The sequence below is a fragment of the Trichechus manatus genome, unplaced genomic scaffold (assembly GCF_000243295.1).
Source record: "Trichechus manatus latirostris isolate Lorelei unplaced genomic scaffold, TriManLat1.0 scaffold00003, whole genome shotgun sequence".
Lineage (NCBI taxonomy): Eukaryota > Metazoa > Chordata > Mammalia > Sirenia > Trichechidae > Trichechus > Trichechus manatus.
Window position 1 is genome coordinate 35,252,610 of NW_004443939.1, and position 22,421 is coordinate 35,275,030.

Sequence of the window (22,421 nt, forward strand, 5' to 3'; positions counted from 1 at the left end):
TTTTTTTTTTTGGTGAAAATACACATAGCCAAAGATACACCATTTCAAAAATTTCTACATGCACAGTTCAGTGACATTGACTACGCTCTTCGAATTAAGATGAAGGCTTACAGAACAAAATAATTTCACAGTTACTACAAATGTTGCCCTATGACAATGGTTAACAATTTCACAACACATCAACAATATCCTTACTCAACCTTGGGTTCCGGGCCACCTGATTTTTATAGATAATGCTTTACTGGAATACAGCCACATCCATTTGTTTACATATTGTCTCTGGCTGCTTTTGTGCAACGATGGCGGAGATGAGACTGTAAGACTTAAAAAGTTGAAAATATTTACTATTTGGACCTTTACAGAAAAAGTTTGCCAAGCCCTGTTGTCATCAAAGGAATCAAGGCCACTGACAGTAAATAACGTTCCTACTACCCCAGGTGAAGATGAAAGCAGTTGTCATGAAAAGGAAGTAAGATGAGATGGAGTAAGTTGTCATTTTAGAGCTGCTAACATCATTATGAACTGTCACTTTCAGTTGGGTTTGGATCAGGAAATAGTAAGACCCATGGAACAAGGGCTCCATTGGCAGAGTTAAATCGATAATAAAGTCCTCTAAGTAGCTACTGCGTTTTATACTTCCAGCATTTCCCCTGCTCTTTCATTCTTTCCTTCAATAATGAAGGAATAATCTAAGAAGCCAATGAGTGTCCAAGTGAAATTTAAGATTACCTCAGAATGCATACAGATTTCTAACTTTTGTCTTAACTGATTATTGAACCTTCATTTTTTTTTTGGTACCACTATTTCTAAAACTTTTTCATCACCCCAAACAAGAATTCATCATTCCTCCCTCTCCCCAGCCCATGGTAACCACTAAAATCTACCTTCTGGAATATGTGCCTACTCTAGATACCTTATGTAAGTGAGATCATACAATATTTGTCCTTTTATGTCTGGCTTATTTCACTTAGCATATTTTCAAGGTTCATCCATGTTTTGGCATACATAAAAACTTCATTTCTCTTTATGGTTGAATAATATTTCATTGTTGTCCTCGTTTATTCATTCATTTGCATTTGGGTAGTTTCCATCTTTTGGCTATTATGAATAATGCTGCAATGAACAACAGCATATTAAGTATCTGTCTGAGTACATGCTTTAAGTTATTTTGGGTACATACATCTAGAAGTAGAATTATTGGGTCATATGTTAATTCTAGGTTTAATATTTTGAAGAACTGCCAAACTGTTTTCCACAGCAGCTGCATCATTTTACATTCTTACCAGTAACAGATTAGGGTTTCAATTTCTCCACATCCTTCCCAATGCTTTGTGGTTTTGATTTGCATTTCCCTAATGACTAATGATGCTGAGCATCTTTCCACATGCTTATTTGGTCATTTGTATATCTTCTTTGGTGAAATGTCTATTTCAAGTTCTTTGCCCATTTTTTAAATTGGATTGTCTTTACTGCTGAGCTGTAGAATTTCTTTATACATTGAGAACATTACACCCGTATCAGATATATGATTTCCAAACATGTTCTCCCATTTTCCAGGTTGTCTTTTCACATTCTTAATAATGTCCTTTGATACACAAAAATTTTTAATTTTGATGCAGTCCAACTCATCTATTCTTTCATTGCTTGTGCTTTTGGTGCCGTATCTAAGCATCCCCTGCTAAATACAAGGTCTTGGAGATTTACTCCTATGTTTTCTTCTAAGAGTTTTATGGCTTTAGTTCTTATATATAGGTCCTTGATCCATTTTGAGTGATTTTCATATATGGTGTGAGGTAGATGTCCAGCTTCATTCTTTTGCATGTAGAGAGCCAGTTGTCAAGCATCATTTCTTGAAGAGACTATTCTTTTCCCATCGAATGAACTTAGCACCCTGTTAAAAATCAACTGGTTATAGATATATGGGTTTATTTCTGGACTGTCAATTCTATTCCATTGGTCTTTATGTCTATCCTTATACTGATACCACATTGTTTTGATTACTGTAGCTTTGTAGTATGTTTTCAAATCTGGACATGTGAATCCTCCCACTTTGTTCTTCTTCAATAACGTTTTGGCTGTTGGCGTCCCTTGCAATTCCATATGAATTTGAGGATCAGCTTTTCCATTTCTGCCCAAAAAGGCTGTTGGAATTTTGACAGGGATTGCATTGAATCTGTATACTGCTTTGGGTAGTACTGACACCTTAATAATATTAAGTCTTTCAGTCCACAAACACAGCATGTCTATCCATTTATTTAAGTCTCCATTAATTTCTTTCAGCAGTGTTTTATAGTTTTCAGTACACAACTCTCTTATCATATTCGTTAAGTCAATACCCATTTTAAGAAGAACTGGTGTTAATTCTTTAAATATTTGGCAGAATTAACCAGTGAAGTCATCTGGCCCTAGACTTTTCTGTGTTGGGAGGTTGCACCTTCATTTTTCTAATTTTCGATAATTTTAAAAAAATATTCAAATAACTGCAACATCTCTGCTGTACAGAATGATGGAGATGCAGTTAACACTGTACTGCCAGCGGCAGTTTAAAACGTCTGCTCATCAGCTGTTGAATGAAAGTCCAAATTCAGTTTAGGAAAGACAGTTTAGAAGTATCACTGTATAATGCAGGTTAGAGAACAGCCTATAATCTACTTGGAGACAACTCTTGGATAAATAAATACACAGTCTTCCTTCCCTGCATTTTACCAGGCCAGCAAAACTGTATTTGTGTAGCTGTACTTTTTAATCTACACCATTTCCTTGAAATTAGGCATATACTTGGATAAAACAGCTGTAAATTAGTTTTCAAAAGGATAACACTAGAAAAAAGTATACCTTAGACACACATATCAGCATAAGCATTTTACAGTCCATCCTTCTGAACTAGCTGTTTCAAATATTCACAGCTAAATGTATTTAAAGAAACTCCAACTGACATCAGTGATTTGTTCTGACAATTTTAAGAAGTTAACTCTCTAAAATCATACTTCTTCTGCTACTTAGAAATTGATCCTGATTTTTAATATTCATTTTATTGGTTCTTTGCTATGGAAGAATATGTCTTCTGGCTTAGTTTTTCTCTGTGGATTAATCCTGCATCTGTTACGTTGAAAAAATATGCAATGTGAAGTTTAATCCTTCAAGCAACTGATGAAGCAAAGCAAGATTACTTATTTTTCATTAACCAGTTCTCTCAATTTCTAGTTTATATGGACATACACTATCTAAAATTTTATAAAGAATGAAAATGACACTTCATGACTATTATGATCAATTTCTTAGCATACCAGTAGCTTAATTATCCCTGTATCTTGGCCAACCGTTTCTTACCTATTTTTTTATCCTTCTTGTTCATAACAAGTTGATGAAGACGTTCCTTTAGTTTATTATATTCACGTTCTTTTCTCTTCATATCATGATTATATTGAGTAGCTCGACTTGCAATGATATTTTGTAATTTTTGTATCTGAAAAAAGCATTTTGTATTAAATAGGTCACTTTAGGGTTAATTAACCCAGTTAGAAGTTTACAAATGCAAAAAGAAAAGAAGTCCTAGTATTCACACCGCCCCCCACCCCCATATTTAAGTTTAAAACTTCTAGGGCTATTTTTTCTTCTCCATGAGCACTCAAAGTCACTTTTTAAAAAACCATTAAATGAATCACAAAGTTTGTATTTAATTGTGAAATTTACAAAGATGCTAACTTTCTAAAATATCTTTGATACACCCTTTACCCTACATATAAGCATTGACAATTTAGAAACCATAAACTCCTACAAAAGTATTAAAGTGGTTAAAGTTTCATCTGAAACAAGCAGAATTCACCAGATCATTAATAGTGACATCCTTATACTACTGACTTGCAATCACTTTCTCATCAATCTGTGTCAAGGTGAATTAGCCAGTGGCACACGGCAGAAGGTCAAAAGCCTCATTTTTCTCTGATCAAAACGGCTCTCAAATTAGAGTAAGTCCAAACAGCAGAAAGAATCCAGCTGAAATATTTGCTGTGTGCCTACTACATGCTAGGTGCTGCTGTTCAATGTTTATATCTACTACAGCTTCTTAGGCAAGTATAGTCTGGTCTACGTAGACATTCTTAAACTCTGCCAAATTTTAACATGATTAACTTAATCTCTGCCAAAGAGAACGATATTCAAACCACTTAAGTGCAGAGGGTCAGCGAAAAAGAGGAAGACCCACAACGAGATGGCCTGACACAGTGGCTGCAACAATGCATTCAAACACAGTAACGATTATGAGGACGGTGCAGGACTGGGCAGTGTTCCATTCTGTTGTACATGGGGTCACTATGAGTCGGAACCCACTCGACAGCACCTAACAAGTGTATTCGACAGATCGAGTCAAAATTTTCTGTGAAATAACTCAAAGAAATGTATAATTAACCTTGTTAAGAAACTTAATTACCCATTTGCTAAATATACCACTAAATAATCAAACACAGTAAAACAAATCTATATAAATTATTACAAGGGTCTTTAAAGAAATATGCTACCCTAAAAGTCTTTGATTAGAGTTAAAGCAACTTATGTAATACGGGAATACTATATTTTTTTCAGTTATCACATGGTCAAGGATCATATTGCAAAGAAAAAATAATAATCGCAGTTTCTTCTTATATAAATTAATGGAGCAAAAGAGAAAGAAGGAAATCAAAGGCTCAAGAAACTAGTCTACAGGCCTGATAACCCACATGAACTATGGCCTCATCAATCCTGAGACCAGAAGAACTAGATGGTGCCCAGCTATCACTAACCAGCATTTTAACCAGGGACACAATAGATGGTCCTGGATAGAATGGGAGAAAATGTAGAAAACTCAAATTCATAAAAAAGACCAGACTTACTGGACTGATAGAGACTAGAAGAACTCCCAAGACTATTGCCCTGAGATACCCTTAAACCTGGAACTGAACCAACTCCTGGAGGTCCCATTTCAGCCAAATAACAGATTGGCTCATGAACAATATCACCCGTGAGTATACTGTGCTCCTTTAAATAATCATCTATATGAGACCAAAGGTTAACACTTATCCTAAAGCAAAATGAGAAGGTAAAGAGGGCAGGGAAGCTAGATTAATGAAAAAAGAACAAGCAGAATGGAAATAATGAGAATGCTGACACATCGTAGAAAATGTAACCAATGTCACTGAAGAATATGTATAGAAACTGTTAAATGGGAACCTAATTTGCTGTGTAAACTTTTACGAAAAACAAAATAAAATATAAAAAATTAAAAAATAATTTAAAATGCATTAAATCTATAGGCCCACATACTAAGCAACCACTAAAGCAGAGATTAGATTAGAATTATGACATCTTTCACCTCAGAAATAAGATTCTTAATGTGCTTTAAAAAAACAACTCTTTTAGTCAAGTAATTGATTGGATAAACAATGTGAATATTTAAGACAGTGCAAGAAGGGTCATGCCAGGTATTACATACATGTATGGCAGAGAAGAGAAGATCTACATTTAAATCAACCCATACCTGAGAAAAAGTTAACAGGGAACGGGAGTCCAGGATGGATAGTATAGGACACTGGTTGTGAAGAGCTATGAACTAATATACTAAGCTGAATGGTTCCACTTGGGATAAGGGGTGAAGTTGGGAGGGTTCCTAATCTCTCAGTTATATATGATACAATACTGTAGCCAGAGACAGGGGTTCACCGTACCAATTAGATGCAGGATGAATAAATGGTTCTGTCTTGTTTTAAAGTGAAGTGGCTCTTATGGTCACCTCAGATGAAAAACAAAACGCACTTAAACTTGACCTACAATAACAGAAAACTCACCTCATCCTTCTCATTTTTAAGTAGCTGATGTAAATTCCTGTTCTTGCATTGTAACTGTCTGTCTCTTTCCTGAAGTCCAATCATTTCCCTCCTGGAGGTTTCCAGCTGTTCCTAAAACATTCATATGCAATCGTGATTAAAATTAACATAGGAGTCCAAGCAACTGAATTCTTGAAAGATCAGTAAAAAAAAAGTTACATATGTTAGCGTTTGTTATGTAAAAATGAAGTTTATATTATTAGTTGCCGTCTAGTTGACTCTGACTCAGGGCGACCCCATGTGTGCAGAGTAAAACCGGCTGTAACCTTTTCAAGGCTGTAACCTTTCAGAAATAGATCGCTAGGCCTGTCATCTGAGGTGCCTCTGGGTGGGTGTGAACCACCAACCTTTCAGAAAGTAGTTGAGCACTTAGCTATTTGCCCAACCTAGGGAACTCTAAAAATAAATTTTAGCTGCACATAAAATGTTTATTTAAAGCAATTATTATAAAGCCCGATACTAAAAAGTTATAATAAAATTTATTTAAATTTAAATACAAATTGTTGATTGTATTACAACCTGAATAATATACAATGATAATATGAGTCCCTAGTATGATTTTGAAGGTCACCCTGTCTCTCCTTCTCAAGTAAATAAACAGTAATAATAAAAAAGGAAAACATAAAGTAGAAAAATAAGAAAGTAAAGCAGAAGCTACCAACAAATGTTCTATATTTGAAGGTAGCTAGCTGGTCAACGGCCTTATTTCCTTTGTTCAGAGAAACAAGTAAGTTTACTATAGCAGTCCTCTGGCCATTGTCTCCTCTGGGGCCCCAGGGGCTTGTAAAAGTTATCCTGAATACTTTCATTATTGAGTTTGAGCTTCTTTGACATAGATGACCTTAAGAATATTTTTCTTGGCATTTTGATGAGTGGCGTCTGGGGTCTTAAAAGCTAGCAAGCAACCATCTAAGATACATCAATTGGTCCCAAGCCACCTACAGCAAAGGAGAATAAAAAACACCAAAGACACAAGGAAAATATTAGCCCAAGAGACAGAAAGGGTCACATAAACCAGAGACTTCATCAACCTGAGACCAGAAGAACTAGATGGTGCCTGGCTACCACCAATGACCGCCCTGACAGGGAACACAACAGAGAATCCCTGATGAAGCAGGAGAAAAGTAGGGTGCAGAACTCAAATTTTAGTAAAAAGACTAGACTTAATGGTTTGACTGAGACTGGAAGGACCCCAGAAGACATGGCCTCCGGACTCTCTGCTAGCCCAAAACTAAAACCATTTCCGAGGCCAACTCTTCAGACAAAGATTAGACTAGACTATAAGACATAAAATGATACTTGTGAAGAGAGTGCTTCTTAGCTGAAGTAGATACATGAGACTGAATGGGCAGCTCCTGTCCGGATGTGAGACGAGAGGCAAAAAGGGACAGGAGCTGATTGAATGGAAATGAGAAATACGGGGTGGAAAAGAGAAGTGTGCTGTCACATCGTAGGGAGAGCAACTAGAGTCACATAACAACGTATGTATAAATTTTAGTATGAGAAACTAGCTTGAATTGTAAATTTTCACTTAAAGCACAATTAACTTAAAAAAAAAAAAAGAATATTTTCTTGGAATTAACTGATGCAGCCTCTCACAGTAAGACTGTGTTTTAAATCAAGCATCTACTTTATTGAGTCAGGTGGAGTCGCAGATGGAGCAGGAGAAAGGTGGGGTGCAAAATTCAAATTCTAGCAAAAAGACCAGACTTAATGGTCTGACTGAGAATGGAGGAACCCCGGAAAACATGGCCCCTGGATTCTCTATCAGCCCAGAACAGAAACAATTTCCGAGGTCAATTCTTCAGACAAGGATTGGACTGGACTGTGAGGAGTGTGCCTCTTAGCTCAAGTAGATAAAGAGACTAAATGGGCAGCTTCTGTCCGGGGATGAGATGGGAAGGCAGAGAGAGGGTTAGGAGCTGGTTGAATGGACATGGGGAATCAGGGGTGGAAAGGAGAAGTGTGCTGTCACAGTATGGAGAGAGCAATTAGAGTCACATAACAATGTATGTATAAATTTTTGTATGGGAAAAAAATTAAAAAAAATAAAGAATACAAAGCTATGAATATAGTATTTGATAAAAAAAAAAAGCAACTGTTTAGAATGAGAAAATAAATCATGGTAAATATATGTTTAAATACTTGACAAATATCAGAAACTTTACAAATACAAAATAATATTGTTATTCATTAACTCCTTGGTATACCTCTATAATGTTTTTCCCTGTTATTTTTGGTTGTGTATTGTTTGATTGCCTCTTCATATAAGTTTGTGCTATGTTCTATAGAGAGAACAGGAATGTAATTCATTATTTCCTCTAGAATGTTTGCTTAAAATCTGTTATTATTAGTAGTATCAATAGTATAAGCAGTAGTGTACGTAGAAGACTATGAGAGTTTCCTTCCATTTCACAGCTCATTATATATGTTTTTAGAAACACTGTCAAAAAAAAGTTTATCAAACTTCTTTCACACATAAGTTTTAAGATTCCAGAATTTCAAATTTTCTCATGCAATGCTAAAATATGCTTTAAACTGGTCACATTCAGAGTTTTTTGCCAAAGTCCTTATTTAGTAGCACAGGAAAATCTTCGGTTATCTTTATTGATGTATTTGTGTCAAATCAGCAAGATATTTGTTTTTTCAATGTTTTATTATTCATGCCTCTTCATTAAAGAGGACTATCAAACGATAAATAAATAACTTGCCCAAGGCCACATCTCTAGTTTAAAATTTTTTAAAGCAATGAAACATTTTTCCAATTAGAGCCCCAATAATGAAAACAGATGAGAGCAGAGTGGTGGAGGAAGGGATTCTGGGTCACAAAATTCCAGCACGCCATAGAATACAACTGGAAAACCATCCCCTAATCACAAGCTGAGGGCCAGAGAAGGAAATAGGACTGTCCGAGATCACCAGGGCTGGCTAACAGTGAAGCTAGGAGGCATGGGTCTTCTGGAGTCCACTCAGTGCCCCTTCCAGCACTATGCTTCACTAATGGAGGGCCTCCCCATGAAAAGTTGATCTCTCCTTTAACTACCACTGGACTGAGAACTTAGTTCTGTGCACATAGCACTTACTATACCAACTGGTGTCTGTGTCCCTTCTGCCTCCTAACTCATCTCTTAGGTTCTTGAGAGCAGAGACTGTGCCTGTTTCATCTTTACGGCCTCCCAGGTACCTAGCACAGAGAATGACACCCAGCAGGAACACAGAAAAAGTTTATTTAAAAAATGGATGTTTTGATAAGTAAAGCATTACTGAAGAAAAGAACAAAGTGGGAGGCCTCACGCCACCTGATTTCAGAACCTATTATACTGCCACGGCAGTCAGAACAGCCTGGTATCGATAAAACAGATACACAGACCCGTGGAACAGAATTGAGAACCCAACCGTAAATTCATCCACCTATGAGCAGCTGATATTTGACAAAGGCCCAAAGTCTGTTGAACGGGGGAAAGACAGTCTCTTTAACAAACGGTGCTAGCATAACTGGATATTCATCTACAAAAACAAATGAAACAAGACCCATACCTCACATCATGTACAAAAATTAACTCAAAATGGATCAAAAACCTAAATATAAAATCTAAAACAATAAAGATCATGGAAGAAAAAAATAGGGACAACGCTAAGAGCCCTAATACATGGCATAAACAGGAGATACACTATAGCTAACAATGCACAAATACCAGAAGAGAAACTAGATAACTGGGAGCTCCTAAAAATCAAACACTTAGGCTCATCGAAAGACTTCACTAAAAGAGTAAAAAGAGAACCTACAGACTGGGAAAAAATTTTTGGCTACAACATATCCAATCAGGGTCTAATCTCTGAAATCTACAAGATACTGCAACATCTCAACAACAAAAATAACCCAATTAAAAAATGGGCAAAGGATATGAACAGACACTTCGCCAAAGAAGACATTCAGGCAGCTAACGGACATGAGGAAATGCTCACGATCATTAGCTATCAGAGAAATGCAAATCAAAACTACAATGAGATACCATCTCACCTCAACGAGGCTGGCACTAGTCCAAAAAACACAAAAGAATAAATGTTGGAAAGGTTGTGAAGAAACTGGAACACTTATGCACTGCTGGTGGGAATGTAAAATGGTATAACCACTTTGGAAAACGATTTGGTACTTCCTTAAAAAGCTAGAAATAGAAGTACCATACAACTCAGCAATCTCACTCCTTGGAATATATCCTAGAGAAGTAAGAGCCATCACAGGAATAGACGTACGCACGCCTATGTTCATGGTAGCATTGTTCACAATAGCAAAAAGATGGAAACAACCTAGGTACCCATCAACAGACGAATAGATAAACAAATTATGGTACATACACACAACGGAATACTACACAATGATAAAGAGCAATGATGAATCCGTGAAACATCTCACAACATGGATGAATCTGGAGGGTATTATGCTGAGTGAAATTAGTCAGTTGCAAAAGGACAAATATTGTATGAGACCACTATCATAAGAACTCAAGGAAAGGTTTAAACACAGAAGAAAACATTCTTTGATGGTTACAAGGGTGGGGAGGGAGAGGGGAATTCACTAACTAGATAGTAGACAAGAATCATCTTAGGTGAAGGGAAGAGCAACACACAACACAGGAGAAGTCAGCACAAATGAAACAAAGAAAAAGCTAAGAAGCTTCCTGAACACAACCAAACACTCTGAGGGACAGAGTAGCGGAGGCTAGAGCCTGGGGACCATGGTTTCGGGGGACTTCTAGGTCAACTGGCATAACAAAGTATTAAGAAAATGTTCCGCATCCCACTTGGGTGAGTGGCATCTGAGGTCTTAAAAGCTTGCAAGCGGTCATCTAAGATGCATCAATTGGTCCCAACCCACCTGGAGCAAAGGAGAATGAAGAACACCAAAGACACAAGGAAAGTATTAGCCCAAGAGACAAAAAGGCCACATAAACCAGAGACTTCATCAGCCTGAGGCCAGAAGAACTAGATAGTGCCCGGCTACCATCAATGACCAACTTGACAGGGAACACAGCAGAGAGTCCCTGATGGAGCAGGAGAAAAGTGCGGAGCAGAACTCAAGTTCACGAAAAAAGACCAGACTTAATAGTCTGACTGAGACTGGAGGAACCCCTGAAGCCATAACTCCTGGACACTCTGTTAACCCAGAACTAATACCACTCCCGAAGCCCACTCTTTAGACAAAGATTAGACTGTATTATAAGACATAAAATAACAGTCGTGAAGACTGTGCTGCTTAGTTTAATCAGATACATGAGACCAAATGGGCGGGTCCTGTCCAGAGGCAGGGTGAGAAGGCAGGAAGGGACAGGAGCTGGCTGAATGGACACAGAAAACCAGGGTGGGAAGGGGGAGTGTGCTTACAGGGATTGCAACTAATGTCACATAACAATATGTGCATACATTTTTGTATGAGAAATTAACATAAGCTGTAAACGCTCACCTAAAGCACAATTAAAAAAAATAAGGATGGTTAAAAAAAAAAAAGATTGAGTGGGGTGGGGAAATTCTTATTTTATTTTCTTAAGACATAATACTTCCTAATCTAACCTTCTACAGATTCACCAAGTCATTAAATAGTTCATAAAATCAACGTCTTCAATACAGATATCAGGAAGCAGAAAGTATGACTGATTTGTACAAATTACTTTAATATGACTTTGATTTACCAGTTGAAAAAACCCTGAAACATAAAAAAATTAACACTCAAATGTGTTTGATAAAGTCACTGAAAATTTACAGAATTAAATTACATAATGGCATTCAAATGCGGATCAATGCACAATTTCTACCTTAAGTTTTGCATAGCAGCTCTGTAGATGATCCATATCACTTCCCAGTTTCAGATTCTGTGTTTCCACATTTTCCTGAGCTAGAAGGTTCTTCCGCTGAAGTATAAGTAGTTCATTCATACAATTTAAAACAGCAACTATATTTAATTCTCTCTTTGCCTCTTTACCTTTGGATTCTTCATATAATGAAGGAAAGCCGAAAGTAGTCAATTCCTGGTAGGAGAAAATGTTTTTCTGAAGTTGATCACTGAACAAAAGATAAAAACTATTGAGATAATTAAGAAAATAGTAAATATCCCAAGGACAAAGAGTTCAGTGAGCTGGTCTCTTTTAGCTTCTTTCTGCAATCACCTGTGACCAGGATGGAGCAAGGAACTTAGGTTTCTGCATCAGTAAAATGAAGGCTGGACTCTCAGTGGAGGAGCTGCTGGGGTGGGAGAGGCCAAGTTGCTCCAAACAAGAAAGTTGCCTTTCTTACCAGACTAGATGATCATCAAGGTTTTCTGCAAATCTAAGTCCCAGGCCAATAAATCACATACTTGTGCTTGACAAATGCTTTCATATAACTACGATATGTTCTATTATATAACATGATTTACTCTACTCCTTCTTACAAAAAGACAGGTTACCTGATCAAGATATGAAATACTCTGCTCAATATTCTCTTCTGTGCAGAAGGCACTGAAAAAACTGTGCACATTTTTTGATAAAGGTATTGAAGAACATAGCACTTGATGTGAGTATAAACTTGATGGAGACATCTTTGTTTCTGAGGTATATTGAGAGAGATTTTTGCTTTCTGAAAGAATAAAAGACATTTATATACATAATTTATAAAAATGCACACAAAGCTAGCATAATCCACATTACCAAAGACTCTGAATTATATATATTTAAATATTTTAAAATAAGGACAAAGCTATTTATATATGAAAATTATATACCTTCTTCTAAACAGATGTAACTATAAAGTGGTGTTCTCAGTAGGCATACTGAGTTACAATATACATCAACTTTCTTTCCAATAGTACTTAGGTTTATAAAAATAACAGACAAAAGCTAATCATCTATGCCACTTAAAGTTTGAGATTAAAGAAGTAAATCAGAGAAATGTATTGAAGTAGCCACTGAATATATTTCAAATGCATAAAAATTCTCTCAATACAACCAAATAATCTATTATTCATTAATTATGGCACAATTTCTTAGCTATTGCTGACAATTTCACTGAAGACGAAAATTAGATATTTTACAACAATATGTCTCTCTCTAGTAACACTTTTGATATTTGTAATTATAGTTTAATTGAAAATTCATCTTTACATTACTGCTTTACTTTACAAGCATTTTAGACTCAGTTACCTGAAGACAGACTTGGATCTGTAACAGTCATCCAATCTCCCATAGCAAGGATACCTGAGGAACTAGTTCAGCAGTGAAGCATTTAGTTCAGCTGCTGTCACTCTTCAATGTAGGCATCTCCTTAAAAAGCAAATTACAGAATAACACCATCTAACATAATTAAAAATACGAAAGCAAATATAGAACCAATGTGTGAAGTTAGCTGTATGTGCTTCCAAACAGAAAGATTTTAACATATTTACTCTTATGCACAGATACAGAGATACAGGAGAGCTAAAACACACACACACACACACGCACACGCACACGCACACGCACACGCACGCACACACACACACTCACTCACTCACTCCAGAGGTTAAAGGCGTCCCAAGTTTTACTGAGGAATTCACATTACTTCATATACAGAGCACATTATCTGATTCAATATAAATCTAAGGTACAGCACTGTACTAAGTAATAAATATTTCTAAAGTATATACTTTAAAATAAAATACTATTCTCATTTACGTAGAGGAGAAGTCTCATCTTGACTATCATTTCCATTCTTGCTTTTACTAAATTTAATTAAATTTAAATTAAATTTAATTTACTAAATTTACAAAAATTTTCCTTTGAATTACAATTCCTACCACTGGCACAGATGTAAGGAATTGAACTACCAGCCAAATTGCAATATATATAAGTCTTAAAAATGAAATCCATAAATTTCCACTTCTAAAATGTTATCCTAATAATTATATGTTCAAAGATTCATCTACAAGTTGCTCCTGAAAACAGCGAAAAAGTGGACATAACTTGTAAGTTCCACATTAGGGGACTGGTTAAATAAATGATACACTTATACAACAGAACACTGTGTAACCTTTAAACATAATTATGTAAACTAGGATGGCTAACAAGTACCTAAGAGTCCAGAAATACAAATAAATGAAGTGAACTAAGTGTAAAAAACACATAACCTTTTCAGTCTATCATTTGTATTTTCACTTTTTAAGAGAGATAATAGAAGAGAGAAATATTTCTCCAACTTAAGAAAAACAATTCAAATGAAATTATAAATGGCAACTGGAAATTGATTTCAAGGTCAGGGACAAGAGGAGGGGTGAAGACTGCAGGCAAACCAGGGAACACATGCCAACATATGGGACAGCTGCTTCTAGGCTACAATAAACTGCAGCCAAAAGAGAAAGCAGGTCTATGTTACAATACCTTTAAAATTTTTAAGAGATGTTAGAATTCTGGATTTTTATGTGAAGTCTCCCAATTTTTAAATGTCAGAAGCCAATTAAAAAAAATTTGTTTAACATAAACTATGCGAGTTATCCTAGGGAGAGGGCAGTGACTGAGGGGGGATACAAGAGAGCCTTCCGGAGTGCTAGGAATGTTCTGTCACATGCGTATTCACCTAAGTACAATTCAACAGTTTGCACACCTAAGATGTGTGCACGTGACTGTATGTAAATTATGCCTAAACAACAACAACGGATAAAAGTTGTCTTTAGGCTAGATCGGGACTGTGGATTAAGAGTTCACAATCCGTGTTCTGGAATATTTAAAACTGAGGGAAAATATTCACAATAGAATGTTAAAGTTAGATGAAAATTTTCACTTGTTCAATTTTAACTGTGTTTTCTAGGCACAAGTAAAGAGACTCTCTCAAGAAGCTCACATTCTGGTGGGAGTAGAAACAGATGATAAAGAAGTAAGTAATAAACTAAATTAAATAGTAAATAAAACACTTTGAGAAAGATGAAAGCTATAAAGAAAATAAAAAATCCGAGAGAGTGCTGGGTGGGAAGTGTCTAGATTAGTCAGGGAAGGCTAATTAAGATAGGAACATTTGAACTGAGATCTGAATAAGAAGTCAGCCACAAGATGATCAAGGGACCAGAGCAGCCCAGGGAGAGGGAAAAAGTCCAAAGACCCCAGGATGGAAATAAACTTAGTAGGTGTGAAAAACATAAAGAAGGCAATATGTTTGAAGGACAGTGAGCAAGGCTGGAGAGGAGGCATTTTGCTTTTCTCTAAATTGCAATGAAAAGCTATTGAAGAATTTCAGCAAGAAAGCAAACCGCTCTCCTTTCCACTTTAAAAAAGATCACTCCGGTTTCTCTGTGGATAGACTGTAGGTGGCCAATAGCGGAGGCTGCAAAAAATTGGGAAGATACTGCAATAGTCCAGGCAAGACAATCAGGCTTATGCTACAGCTCTGAGAGAGAGGTGGATGAATCTGGAATGTATTCTGAAGACAGAAACTTTAGAATTTGCAGATGGATTGGAATGTGGGCAAAAGACAAATTAAGGATGATTCCTTGGTCATATAACAGCATACAATATATACTCATGTAGATTATGTTATGTGTTGTGTTACATGATATGACGTTACACACACACTTGACTATCTGGCATAAATAACAATTCTAAAATCTGCAACAAAATGCACTGTCACTCTTAATAAGAGTTGGACACAGATCCTTAGATAAACAAACAATAGGTAGTCGGCTAATTCTTTGTAATCATTAGGTTTGGGGAGGAACAAGACTCTTTTTGTTCTTTTAAAATATTTGTAAATAAGAAACAATAGTGCACCGTCTTTTCTCTTCATACAGAAAGATCATCAGACACCAAAATGTGTCTACTACTGACCCATTCTAATTTTAAAATTACAATGTTAAGTCAGTTACTCTTTCTCTGTAAATTCAGGTCCTCCAGTGTTCACAGGCTTAGACAGAGAATTTTCCCATGAAAAACAACCAAACCAAAGCCATTGCCGCTGAGTCAATTCCGACGCACAGCAATCCTACGGGACACAGCAGAACTGCCCATAGGGTTTCCTGCCCATAGGGTTTCCAGGGAGCAGCTGGTGGATTTGAACTGCCTACCTTTTGGTTAGCAGCCGAGCTCTTAACCACTCCGCCACCAGGGCTCACAAAACTGCGAAGTATTCAGGTCTAGTTTAATGTTCACAATGAAAACCAAAACTCTGTTTTGAAGACCTATGAAACAAAGAACTTACTAACAGTGTATGATTTCACACAAGCTAAAAGTTTCCACATGTTCTTCTCTGTTCAGTGATGTACTGAATTATACACTGTGAGACTTGTGATAAAGGGAAAGCTACCTGCTCAGTTTTCCAAAGAAAGGAGAATTAAAACTCTTAATTAATATGCATCCCCAAACCAAAAGAATCGTTAGTTAAGCAGAGTAGTCTATTCTAGGCTCAATTACAGCCAAAATTTCACTGTTGAAGGTCATTAATTATTTTTTATGAAGGTGTTAGAATAAATCCATTTTAATTTCAAAAGAAAAAGAAAAATGGTAACAAGTAACAAAAGCAACTCTACTTTGCAAAAATCTGACATCATCACAAGGCCATCTTAACTTGAAAGCTTCAAAGGAAGCCAAGAAGGACTCCATTACAAACCTGGGGCTGGTACACAGAGTTAACTTCCATATTACAGATTAATAAAGTCACAGCAAGCCCTTATATAGTGGACATGATTACGCATGACGAGTCACACAAGAACAAACCTGTTTTTACCAGCATTGTTACTATAGCTTCATTAGAAGATGGGAGCAGAAAAAAAGCTAACAGTGAATCATGGTTTGGTCCAAGTAATCTGTAAAGCTCAAAATTCTCTCTATATACAAAATTCTCTATATTGGTTACGGTAGTAGTTTCCAACATAGGTCAAATTCATGAGTGAATTTTATGAGCAAAACTTGAAGAATTTAACACCTTGTAAAAGCCATTTCATTTATCTAAGATTACTGGGGAACAATCTTGAAATAAAGCAGGAAAAAAAAAACAAACTATAATATATAAATAAATAAGAATTTTCCTTCTCCTCTTCTCAACATCATAGAGACATCATTTTGTTTCCCCCTAGTGGATAACATCTACATGGCTACCTAATAAACTTCCCTATTCCAAATACTTTCCAATGTAGATTCCAGTTAACAGAAATTCTAGTTGTAGTAAAATTACGATAATTTCAGTAAAAATGTTATTTTACTATCTTTGAAGAAAGGCTTTGTCTTCAATTTTATACTGCTAAAGTATCAATGCCATATACTTCAGGTGTAGTATGAACAAGGGTACTCTGGTCTTTTGTGAGATAAAATGATTATGCAAAGCTTGAGAATTATCTAGTAGTGAAGGACGCAGTGAGACACTTGAACTTAGTATAACTAGGAAGCAGTGAGACACCTGAACTTAGGACAACTAGGAAGCAGTGAGGAAAAGTAGGAATCAGTGAGACACTTAGTATAACGGTATACTTTCTGAAAAAAAAAAACAAAGATCCTAAGTTTCATAAATCCATCATTCTTCATATCAAAGCATTTTTTTCGTATGTATTTTCTCTATATTACAGACAAGAAACTAGGACTCAGGGAGGTCAACTAGACTACCCAAGGTCACATTTCGAATTGGCTGTCAAGTCAGGACACAAATCTCAGTCTTCAAAACACTGTGCTCTTTTAATGACATCATTTGCCTTTCAATATTTTACAGGCAGATTTATACATACAGCAGTTAACAGAATAAAAAAAGATTTTCATCAAGTTTCTTTTAAAGACTGTTTCCACAATTCACTTTAAATGATTCCATTAAGAACATACAATTCTTAAAGGCACTTATCTCCTAAAGGCACTTATGTCCTACTTAAATTAAGACACACCTGTAAAAAGTCTTCTCTTCTAGCCCACAAACAATAGCCTCTTTCTCATTTATAAACACTTTGCTTTGGAAAGGCATAAAAACAGTTTAAGAAATCATTTTATACTAAGTTTAATGAAGGTGGAATTAAATAACCAATTTTACCATTTTCTATCCTAGAGTAATTATTATTTAAGGCAACACAGACTGTTAGCAGAAACATTTGTGAACTTTTCTTATGGAAAAAAGTTCCCTGGCTAGTATATCTTCTTCCTTCAATTCCAAAGACTCAGGGGTTCTCAATATACATCAACCACATCTAGAGCTGGAGTAATTAGTCTCTAAGATGGTCTCCAATTATTCCTGCCTCTTGGTGTACAACAGAATACAGCAGAAGGCATGGGATTTCACTTCCAAAATTCAGTTATAAAAAGGCTGTGGCTTCTATCTTACGGATGTCATCTCTCACTCGCTCGCTCTCAGATCCCTTGTTCTGGGGAAAGCAAGCTGCCATGTTGCGAGCAGCCCTATAAGAGGCCAACGTAGCAAGCAACTGTATACATTTCTGTATTCCCTCCACTAAGGGAGTAACCAATGAGTATTCAGAAAATCGATGATATAACGTATTCAATCCAGCAGCAATGGAAAAAGACATAAAAGATGTGAGTCAATCCTTCAGAGAAATGTTATTACTAGATTCCCAATTCTCTTCACCGCCCCCCCACATCTCTCCTCACACTTCTACCAAGTGAAAAGAGCTCAGGAGAAATATAATATCTTGATTACAAGATTTCCTTCACACAGTACAGGCAACCCCCAACTTAATGGGATGTATTCGAGTTATAACGAACTGCAACAACTATCCGTTTTTTGTTTTTTCATAATATCATTAGTAATATGTACTACATACAATGTTGCAGTGTGTAGTTTGCTGATGTAATCACTCTCATGCTAACACCCAAAAACAAAGACTGGATTTATAAAGATACTGATAATAAAAGGCAATAATAATGGGCAAAAAAATTTATTCTACTTATGTCAGAACCGACTTTTATGATGGAGCTGTCAGAATGGTACCCAGTCATAAGTTGGGGACTACCTGTACATAATTTTAAGTGTTCTTTTAAAGTTCACTTGAAATTCAAACTTGAGGAGGCAACTGCCCACCTAATCAAAATTCTAAAATAAACTTCAATCAAGTGTCAGAAAATAATAGCTTTTCATTATAAAGGAACTTGGTAGCATTATACCATCTGGGCTTCTAAATATTGCACATGATTTTCCACAAAGAGCTAACTAAAGTATTTACTATAATCTCAAGAAGTTAGAGTTACCCAGTTGTTGGGTTAAAAAACCAAAATTATTAAAACTAAGTCTTAAACATTAGCCCTACCTTAAAATATACAGATTTAGTTATAAAACTTAAAGTTCAATTATTAGCATACTTTAAACACGTTATCAGCCGCAAAATCTAAATATACTGTGATTATTTAAAATGTAAATACCACCTTCTACTGTAATTTTGTTCCAAAGGAGACTACAGTTTTTAATTCCATTACAAATACCTCTGCTACCCTAAATAAAACCATTCAGATGTGAAAATCAGTACAGAAACACTAAAATCAACCTCTTAGAAAATCTACTTTTTATAAATTTAAAATATAAATGAAGACATGGAACAAGATGGTGAAGTGACTGGACGCTCCTATCTACTTTCCCCAGTAATTAACTCACTGAACGACAGATAAAAATAAGCACAGACTGAGATCTAGGAATTCCAGACAGCAGCTAAAGAATCGGAGAATCAGGGTAAGCCAAGAAGCGGGGAAGAGGAGGAGTGGGGTCAGGACATAAACTGAAAGATCCTACCTGCTAACGTCAGAACCACACACTCAGCACAGCCATTTTGGGATGGGACTGGCTAACACCTCAAAACAGGGAAAACAGAAAAAGAGTTTATCTGAGGATGCTCTAGCTAGACTTTTTTAAGGCAGTGCAAATTGGTTATGGGAGTTCGCAGGCCGGGCCAAGAGAGAGGGGACAAAGGAAAACTGTAATGCTACATGAAAGTACTGCTGAACCTTGCTGAGGCCTGAAACAGATGGGCATTAGAACCAGTAAGAACTGCAAGGGCAGCAGGGCAAGGGAAACAATCCAGACTGACAGGCACACAGGAAACTGCCCCCAGCAGGTCACTGTTGGTGGTGGGTGTGCCTGAGTCGGGACACAGGTGAGGGAAAGACAAAAAGAGCCTCTCACCATCACTACATTAAAGTCATTCCCCACTGCTCACATCAGCAAATGCAATGCATTCAGCAACCCCCCTTTCCTGCCCATGTGTACTGAATTCCAGAGACAAAGCATCCAGGTCTCCTGAACCAACATGGGGTGGGGGTGGGGGGACTAAGGATGAGAGTGCCATCTAGTGATTCTCAGTAGAAAATAACAAACCTGCTGCCACTGAGTCATTCTAACTAACAGCAAGCCTGTGGTGCTGAGACGAGCTCCCCCATGGAGTTTCCAGACCTGTGACTTTTGGAGGGGGAGATCTGCCGCATCTTTCTCCCGTGGATTGGCTGGTGGGTGCGGACCCTGGCCTTTTGGTTGGCAGCCAGACGACTGGCCACTACACCACCAAGGCACCCAAGCAGAAAATTTTATCACAATAAACAGAATAGAAATTTTAAAGAAAAGATAACAAAATGGCTCAAGTTCAACAAAAGCTAGTAAAACATACAAAAGCACAAGAAAAGAAGAGACAATCAAAAGCAAAACATGAAGAGGAGGAAATCTCTCCTGTAGAGGCCAATATAATGCAAAAAATTGATAACTGCCAGACTATGGTGCTAAATATGCTTAAAGAAAGCAAAAAACACAGAAAAACTAGTGGAGTTCAGGAAGCAAATGGAGCAACAAAATGAGAGAATTAAAAAGGAAACTGAAAACAAACAAAAAACCCCAAAGAGAACTACTGAAACTGAATAAAGCATCTGAATTAGAAAAAGAGACAACAATGAAGTCAAACAGAAGACAGAATAAGTGAACTAGAAGACAAAATAACTGAATTTATCAAGTCTCAAGAGAAACAAGAGAAAAGAACAAAGAAAAGTGAACCAACCGAAAAGGAAATGTGGGATTCAATTAAGAAATCTAACATTAGAATTATCAGAATCACAGAGCACCATGACAACAAAGGCACAGAAACAATTTTCCAAGAGATAATAAGAGAGAATTTCCCAGACCTGAACAGAGAATCAAGCCTGAAATTCAGGAAGCTACACGAACCCCAATCAGAAGAGACACAAAAAGATCAACTCCATAATATATCCTAATAAAATTCTTGAAAATCAAAAACAAGGAGAGAATTCTGAAAGCAGCCAGAGAAAAACATTATTTAACATACAGGGATCTTTCATGAGAATCAGTGCAAATTTCTCCATAGAAACTCTAGAGGCCAAGAAGACAATAGAACAACATACATAAAATACTGAACCCAAACAATTGCCAACCAAGAATACTTTATTACCCAGCAAAGCTGTCATTCAAAAACGATTGGGTGATCAAGACATTCCCAAACAAACAGAAGTTCTGGGAATTTGCTACTACCAGACCGGCTTTGTTAGTATTAGTCAAGGGAGTACTCCAAATAGTAAGGCAAAAGCATTAAGATATAAGTACAAAGTAAACCTACCAAATATAGGTTGTATACTGATGTTAATGGAAACATACAACAGAATTGGGGGAGAGAGGAGCATATCAGGAACAGATGTATTAACGTTGTATGTTAACAGCTATTCTTATACTAGACATTGTAGTAATTTAAAATCATGTAATGTAACATATGTGGTATAAGAACTCACCAAGAAGAAACATGCAGAAGAAAAGAAGTTAACAAAAAGGCTCATCACAAGAAAGTACCCAAATACAAACAAAAACATCAGTATAATAAAACAAAGAAGACATGAAACACTTGTTTTAGTCATCTAGTGCTGCTCTAACAGAAATACCACAAGTGGATGGCTTCAACAAGCAGAAGTTTATTCTCTCAGAGTCCAGTAGGCTACAAGTCCAAATTCAGGGCGTCAGCTCCAGGGAAAGGCTTTCTCTGTTGGCTCTAGAGGAAGTTCCTTGTCATCAGTCTTCCCTTGGTCTGCAAGCATCTCAGAGCAGGAACCTCAGGTCCAAAGGACGCACTCTGCTCCCAGTACTGATTTCTTGGTGGTATGAGGTTCCCAATTCTCTGCTTGCTTCCCTTTCATCTCTTGTAAGGTAAAAGGTGGTACAGTCCACACCCTAGGGAAACTCCCTTTACAATGGATCAGGGATGTGACCTGGCTAAAGGTGGTGTTACCTTCCCACCCTAATCCTCTTTAACATAAAATTACAATCACAAAATGGAGGCTAACCACACAATTCTGGGAATGATGGCCCAGCCAAATTGATACACACATTTTTTGGGGGACGTAATTCAAACCATGACAACACTGAAAAAACAAACAGCAAAATGAGTCAAGTAGATAGTTTGTTTTCAGTAATAACCTTAAATGTAAATGGTCTAAATGATCTATCCTTTTGTTGTCTACAAAAAATACACCCTAGACACAAGGACATAAACGAACTGAAAATAAAAGGATGGTGAAAAATATGACACGCAACCAGTAAACAAAAATGAGCACGGGTGGCCATACCGATATCTAGATAAAATAGACTTTAAATCAAAATCTGTTA

At 36.6% G+C, this 22,421-nt stretch overlaps 1 protein-coding gene across 5 annotated transcripts in view; it reads right to left on the reverse strand.

Annotated features, from left to right (window-relative positions):
* SSX2IP (SSX family member 2 interacting protein) overlaps positions 1-22,421 on the reverse strand; it is a 68,443-nt gene that overhangs the window by 19,056 nt on the left and 26,966 nt on the right. For 2 of the 5 annotated variants that reach the window (XM_023731547.1, XM_023731538.1), the window contains exons 2-6: positions 13,031-13,150; positions 12,298-12,467; positions 11,669-11,881; positions 5,820-5,930; positions 3,331-3,466 (exon numbers count right to left, since the gene is read on the reverse strand). In XM_023731547.1, the coding sequence (XP_023587315.1) occupies positions 3,331-3,466; positions 5,820-5,930; positions 11,669-11,881; positions 12,298-12,467; positions 13,031-13,073 (673 nt within the window). In that variant the 5' untranslated portion in view covers positions 13,074-13,150. Of the gene's footprint in view, positions 1-3,330; positions 3,467-5,819; positions 5,931-11,668; positions 11,882-11,964; positions 12,191-12,297; positions 12,468-13,030; positions 13,319-22,421 lie in introns of those variants that run through there. The other 3 variants (XM_023731555.1, XM_004369110.2, XM_023731562.1) reach the window with 2 other exon arrangements.